Here is a 7,821-nt window from a genome sequence, read left to right on the forward strand (position 1 = left end):
CGGGTCGGGGATAGGTCTCTCATGGTCATTTGTGCTTATGGGCCAAATGGCAGTGTAGAGTACCCGAACTTCTTGGCGTGTCTGGAAGGGGTGCTGGAAAGAGCTCCGACCGGGGACTCCGTCGTTCTACTGGGGGACTTCAACGCTCACGTGGGCAGTGACAGTGACACCTGGAGGGGCGTGATTGGGAGGAACGGCCCCACTGACCTGAACCCGCGTGGTGTTCTGTTATTGGACTTCTGTGCTAGTCACAGTTTGTCCATAACGAACACCATGTTCAAGCATAAGGGTGTCTATCAGTACACATGGCACCAGGACACCCTAGGTCGGAAGTCGATGATCGACTTTGTGGTTGTTTCATCTGACCTCCGGCCGTATGTCTTGGACACTCGGGTAAAGAGAGGGGCGGAGCTGTCAACTGATCACCACCTGGTGGTGAGTTGGATCCGATGTCGGGGGAGGAAGTTGGACAGACTTGGCAGACCCAAACGTACTGTGAGGGTCTGCTGGGAACGTTTGACAGAGTCTCCGGTCAGAGATATATTCAACTCCCACCTCCGGCAGAGCTTCAATCAGATCCCGAGGGAGGTTGGAGACATTGAGTCCGAGTAGACCATGTTCTCCACCTCCATTGTCGACGCGGCCGCTCGGATCTGTGGCCGTAAGGTCTCCGGTGCCTGTCGTGGTGGCAATCCCCGAACCCGGTGGTGGACCCCGGAAGAAAGGGATGACGTCAAGCTGAAGAAGGAGTCCTATCGAGCCTGGTTGGCTCGAGGGGCTCCGGAGGCAGCTGATAGGTACCGAAAGGCCAAGCGAGCTTCAGCCCGGGTGGTTACGGAGGCAAAAACTCAGGTCTGGGAGGAATTCGGTGAGGCCATGGAGAAGGACTATCGGTTGGCCTCGAAGAAATTCTGGCAAACCGTACGGCGCCTCAGGAGGGGGAAGCAGTGCCTCACACTGTTTACAGTGGGAGTGGGAATCTGCTGACTTCGACTGGGGACATCCTCGGACGGTGGAAGGAGTACTTCGAGGTTCTCCTCAACCCCACCAACATGTCTTCCACTGAGGAAGCAGAGGGCAGGGGCTCAGTTGTGGACTCGTTGATTCCCCAAGCTGAGGTCACTGAGGTAGTTGAGAAGCTCCTCAGTGGCAAGGCACCGGGGGTAGATGAGATCCGCCCTGAGTACCTCAAGTCTCTGGATGTTGTGGGGCTGTCTTGGTTGACACGCCTCTGCAACATCGCATGGAGGTTGGGGACAGTGCCTCTGGACTGGCAGAATGGGGTGGTGGTCCCTCAGATTAAGAAGGGGGACCAGAGAGTGTGTTCCAACTACAGGGGGATCACACTCCTCAGCCTCCCCGGAAAAGTCTATGCCAGGGTACTGGAGAGGAGAATTCGTCCGATAGTCGAAACTCGGATTCAGGAGGAACAATGCGGGTTTCGTCCCGGTCGTGGAACACTGGACCATCTCTATACCCTCGCCAGGTTGCTGGAGGGTTCATAGGAGTTTGCCCAACCAGTTCACATGTGTTTTGTGGATTTGGAGAAGGCTTTCGACTGTGTCCCTCGTGGTGACCTGTGGGGGGTGCTCTGGGAGTATGGGGTCCGGGGCCCTCTGTTAAGGGCTGTCCGGTCCCTATATGACCGGAGTAGGAGTTTGGTTTGCATTGCCGGCAGTAAGTCAGACTTGTTCCCGGTGCATGTTGGACTCCGGCAGGGCTGCTCTTTGTCACCGGTCCTGTTCATTACTTATATGGACAGGATTTCTAGGCGCAGTATGGGGCCGGAGGGGGTCCGGTATGGGGACCACAGGATTTCGTCTCTGCTTTTTGCAGATGATGTTGTCCTGTTGGCTTCTTCAAATCAGGACCTTCAGCGTGCACTGGGACGGTTTGCAGCCGAGTGTGAAGCGGCGGGGATGACAATCAGCACCTCCAAGTCCGAGGCCATGGTTCTCAGTCGGAAAAGGGTGGCTTGCCCCCTTCAGGTTGGTGGAGAGCTCCTGCCTCAAGTGGAGGAGTTTAAGTATCTTGGGGTCTCGTTTACGAGTGAGGGAAGGATGGAGCGGGAGATCGACAGGCGGATTGGTGTATCTTCTGCAGTGATGCGGTCGATATACCGATCTGTTGTGGTGAAGAAAGAGCTGAGCCACAAGGCGAAGCTCTCTATTTACCGGTCGATCTACGTTCCTACCCTCACCTATGGTCATGAGCTTTGGGTCATGACCGAAAGGACGAGACCCCGGATACAGGCGGCCGAAATGAGTTTCCTCCGCAGGGTGGCTGGGAGCTCACTTAGAGATAGGGTGAGGAGCTCGGTCACTCAGGAGGTGCTCAGAGTAGAGCTGCTGCTCCTCCACATCGAGAGGAGTCAGCTGAGGTGGCTCGGGCATCTGTTTCGGATGCCTCCTGGACGCCTCCCTGGGGAGGTGTTCCGGGCATGTCCAACCGGGAGGAGGCCCCGGGGAAGACCTAGGACACGCTGGAGGGACTATGTCTCTCGGCTGGCCTGGGAACGCCTCGGTATTCCCCCGGAAGAGCTGGAGGAAGTGTCTGGGGAGAGAGAAGTCTGGGCATCCCTGCTTAGACTGCTGCCCCCGCGACCCGGCCCCGGATAAGCGGTAGAAGAAGAAGAAGAAGTAATGTTAAATAGACAGCCTTACTGACTGCAGGACAAACACTAAGAGCTGAATCTGTTTGTGACCAATGTGGTGGGTTTTTGTAGTGACATTTCTAATAAATATAATTAACTGACATTTATTATATACTTGTCTAATGTTCACTACATTGAATGTTGTTGGTTTTAATTTTCTATCCTCCATGAATTACCATTACAGAAACCAGTGTCCAATCAGTCCAGTAAAGAAGACATGAGATGGAGATATTTAGTTTAGGCCTTTTTTTCCCACAAGCCATGACATCATATCTATCATACTGTCACTCAAATTTGGGAGGCGTGACTAATTTCTATAAACTATAAAATCACCAGAGCTTCTGATCCATGAGTCATTCGATTATGACTTTTTACATTTTCTGTTTTACTTTCAATTCTGTAGACATTAGAGAAATGCTGTATTGATGAACCTGACAGAGTTTAATCAGTCTGATGGCTGTGATCATTTCTCCTGTACAGAGAGATCTGTATCTGCTGCAGTTTATATCTTACTGTACGTGTGTTCAGCTGCTGTGGTTCTGCTAACAGTGTGTGGAAATCTGCTTGTCATCATCTCTGTTCTTCACTTCAAGCAGCTTCACACACCAACAAACATGCTGGTGCTCTCTCTGGCTGTGTCAGATTTCCTTGTTGGTGCTTTTGTAATGCCGCCAATGTTCATCTGGACAATGGAGTCATGCTGGATTTTTGGGAGAGATTTCTGTATCTGTTTTTGGTTGACTTCTTGTTTCCTAATGATTATATCCATCTATAATGTCAGTCTGATTGCTGTGGATCGATTTTTAGCTCTGTCAAATCCTTTTCTCTACACAAACATAGTCTCTATGAAAAAAATGTGTACTGTGGTTTATTTTAACTGGTGTCTTATTCTAGTGTATAGCTCGCTGATATTTTATTACATGATTTTTGTAATGTGTCCTGAAGAATGTGTTCCCACTTTAAATGAGGTTTGGACTGTAATTGATCTCATATATACCTTTATATTTCCATTTTCTGTCATAATCATATTGTATACTCGGGTTTTTGTGATTGCTAAGAAACATGCCACTGCATTCAGAGAGCTTAATAATCACACATGGACTAAAACACAGAAAATCACCTCACACTCCATGAAATCTGAGAGAAAAGCAGCTAAAGTCCTCTGTATTTTAGTGTCTGTGTTTCTGGTGTGTTTACTTCCATTTTATATTAACAGTTTATTAGGTTATTTTATTGAAATACAATTAGAAACATTTCAGAAACTCACAATTATGATTTGTCTTAATTCCACCATTAATCCAGTTATTTATGCTCTGTTTTATCTGTGGTTCAGGAGGTCTGTTAAATTAATCATAACTCTGCAAATATTCCAGACAAATTCTGCAATAATCACTGTTCTTTCATGAAAAGTCTCTTTCACTCTTTCTGATCATTTCTTTACAATAAATATTGCTGTTATTTATAATTTCAGCTTCTAAATCAAATTTAAATTCCAATATAATGTGTCTTGTAATGTATTATATGTAGAAGGTGAGAATATTCATATTATATTTATCTGAATACTGCATATTAATGTGAGAACACCCCCGACCACTTCCAGTTTCCTTCTGGGTAATTAAGCAACGTGCACTAAATGCACCACACGAAATATCATTACCAAGCCTTTGTTTTGCAAAGTGCTTATTGTGTATTTTCTGCTTATGACCATTGTTATCAATTATTGTCTTACTCTCTATTTGCCTTTTTTTTCCCTGACTAGGATTCTGTTTTGTGATTCGGATCTCTTTGCCTGTTTCTATGTTAAAGCTGGTTATCGTTCCACACATGGATTCCTGTACTCCGTCATTACAATTAACATGCAGCAAGTCAATAGATTTTCACCAAGAAAATAAAAGATTCATTTGTACATTTTTAAAGATTATTACTTTTAATTTCCCCAAAAAAGGTGTCAGATTACAGGAGGCAGAAACAGATCCAGCTTCTTTTCTTGTAAATCTTGCTTTTCTCTCCTTTAAAAAAACTCTTGATGCTGTGCAAGAATATGGAGAACCAGATATCAGAGTGCAGGCACTGCCCTTTCACATTCATCCTCCTTCATTGGGGCTTGGAAACACTACCAGTTCAGGTTATGTGAGTGCAGTTCACACACACCGCAGGGATAATGTTAGAAATCTCTCCACTTAGTTCTTCTGGAATGGTAAAGTAGGCGTTGATGAGGTTTCTTCCTGTACATGCAGAGACAAACAGCTCCACTATTCAGAGGCAGTGGCTTCTAGATTTGAGTTCTTATTCTTGGAGGCTTAGTTTCACCGTAGTTGGAAAGCGTGGACCTACTCAACTGGTTCTGCTCTCAGTGTCATCTGTGATGGTGTGTGAATTCAGTAACTATTTTGGTAATTCTTCTCAGGTGATCTTCGACTGGTCTGTTGGTTATCACAGAGAGTTCAACCACTAGCATATCTTTCTGATTCAGGTTACTGTTATTGGTGCTCTGTAGTCCCCTAACAATGATTACATTTAAGAACACCGCTGCCTAGCATCCATACTCAGACTATCTCTGCATTCATGGCACATACACACACATACACATACATACATACATACACTCTGACACCAACCTCCTCAGTTGGGGTATGTGAAGAAAAGAATTCCACTGTGCTGTAATGTATATGTGGCGATAATAAAGGCTTCTATGCCTTGTTCTATTCTATTCTATTCTATTTTGCTCAGTGCAGATAAGCAACAAGGACCCATCTTCCTCCACAGGACTTTGCAAATACATGTCTTTATGTTACATTACACACCGTACATTTTGTCTAGGAAATACTTTTTGTCTCTTACATTTTGCATGAGTAAAAATTAATAGTGAGGAAATAATATGGACAAAGTATTTCAACACATGAGAATCTAAGTACAATTTAATTTGCGCCACCTTGTGGCCATTAATCTGCTGGATATCAGTAAATGCAGTGTCTCCATCAATGGTTATTTCATTTAATTGTTAGTCCTCTAATTGCAGTTACATAATTTCTTATTCACACACTGTCTAAAACACATTAAATATTTCAGACTTGAAATGTGAGAGAAAAGCAGATAAAGTCCTCTGCTTCTTTTATTACCATTATGATGACTTACCATAACTAAAAAGAAATCCTTTAAAAATGCTTAAATAAGTATTTAAATCTTTAATCCTTAAAATTCCTTAAAATATTTTAAAAAATGTTGATTGTTCAATTATGAAACACACAGTTTACTACATCCCTTATTTACCGCCAATAGAGCAGGATATTTGATATTCTGTAAGGAATAATGTTTATTAATTACAGACACAAAATCAGATTTGTTTCTTCACACAAGAAAAAATTATATTTACATATATTTCATGCATTATAGTGATTTAGATATTAATGTGTTTCTTTATGCTCTGTTTTAGCCGTGGTTTAAAGTAATATGTAATGTGAGATGGACAGCCTTACTGACTGCAGGAAAAACACTAAAGAGCTGAATATGTTTGTGACCAATGTGGTTGGTTTTTGTAGTGACATTTCTAATAAATACAATTAACCGACATTTATTATATACTTGTCTAATATTCACTACATTAAATGTTCTAATTTTCTATTTTCCATAAATTACCATTACAGAAACCAGTGTCCCATCAGTCCAGTCAAGAACACATGAGATGGGGATATTTAGTTTAGGCATTTTGTTCCCACAAGCCATGACATCATATTTATCATACTGTCACTCAAATTAGGGAGGTGTGACTAATTTCTATAAACTATAAAATCACAGAGAGCTTCTGAGCCATAAGTCATTTGATTATGACGTTTTACATTTTCTGTTCTTCTTTTAACTCTGTGCACAATAGAGAAATGCTGTATTGATGAACCTGACAGAGTTTAATCAGTCTGATCGCTGTGATCATTTCTCCTGTACAAAGAGATCTGTATCTCCTGCAGTTTATATCTTACTGTTCATGTGTTCAGCTGCTGTGGTTCTGCTAACAGTGTGTGGAAATCTGCTTGTTATCATCTCTGTTCTTCACTTCAAGCAGCTTCACACACCAACAAACATGCTGGTGCTCTCTCTGGCTGTGTCAGATTTCCTTGTTGGTGCTTTTGTGATACCGACAATGTTTATCTGGACAATAGAGTCATGCTGGATTTTTGGGAGAGATTTCTGCATCAGCTTTTGGTTTATTGATGGTTTCCTCACAATTATATCAATCTATAATGTCACCCTGATTGCTGTGGATCGATATTTGGCTCTCTCAAATCCCTTTCTCTACATGAACAGAATCTCTGTGAGGATCACTGCTGCTGTAATAGTTTTTGACTGGTATCTGGTTGTGGCCTATAACTTAACATTCATGTATTTCAATGGAAACTTCACAGTTTCCGTAATGTGTCCTGGAGAATGTTTATTAATTGTGAATGAGGTTTTGTCTGTAATTGATCTTGTGGTATTGTTTATATTTCCACTTTCTGTCATAATCATATTGTATACTCGAGTTTTTGTGATTGCTAAGAAACATGCCACTGCTATCAGAGAGCTTAATAATCACACACGGCCTAAAACACAGAAAATCACCTCACACTCCATGAAATCTGAGAGAAAAGCAGCTAAAGTCCTCGGTATTTTAGTGTCTGTATTTCTTGTGTGTTTACTTCCATATTTTATTTACAGTTTATTAGGTGATGTTATTGAACTACAGACAGAAACAGTTAAGAAACTTGTGATAATGTTTTATTTTAATTCGACCATTAATCCAGTTATTTATGCTCTGTTTTATCCGTGGTTCAGGAGGTGTGTTAAATTAATCATAACTCTGCAAATATTCCAGACAGACTCTGCATTAATCAATGTTCTGTCATGAAAACTCTCTTTCACAATTTCTGATAATGTCCCTAAAGTAAATATTACTGTTATATATAATTTCAGCTTCTATATCAATTCAACTTTAATCTCCAATATACTGTGTACTATAATGTATTATATGTAGAAGGAGGGAATTATATTTGCTACAAAACCTTAGATTAAATCATTAAAACTACAGTGAGATATAATCAGGGAAAATCATGAATACTACATATTAACATGCAATGAGATGAAGACGAACAGATTTTCAGTGAGAAAATAAAAGATTTAGACTTTTATGAAGATTA

The 7,821-nt window shown here is 42.1% G+C and overlaps 1 protein-coding gene across 1 annotated transcript; it reads left to right on the top strand.

The window, feature by feature from the left end:
* Positions 1–6,539: 6,539 nt before the first annotated feature.
* Positions 6,540–7,532, top strand: LOC113651687 (trace amine-associated receptor 13c-like). The gene has a single exon (XM_027160531.2). It carries the CDS (start codon positions 6,540–6,542, stop codon positions 7,530–7,532), a length of 993 nt encoding a protein of 330 aa, XP_027016332.2.
* The last annotated feature ends 289 nt before the right edge of the window (positions 7,533–7,821 follow it).

Source organism: Tachysurus fulvidraco, chromosome 9 (genome assembly GCF_022655615.1).
Source record: "Tachysurus fulvidraco isolate hzauxx_2018 chromosome 9, HZAU_PFXX_2.0, whole genome shotgun sequence".
Classification (NCBI taxonomy): Eukaryota; Metazoa; Chordata; class Actinopteri; order Siluriformes; family Bagridae; genus Tachysurus; species Tachysurus fulvidraco.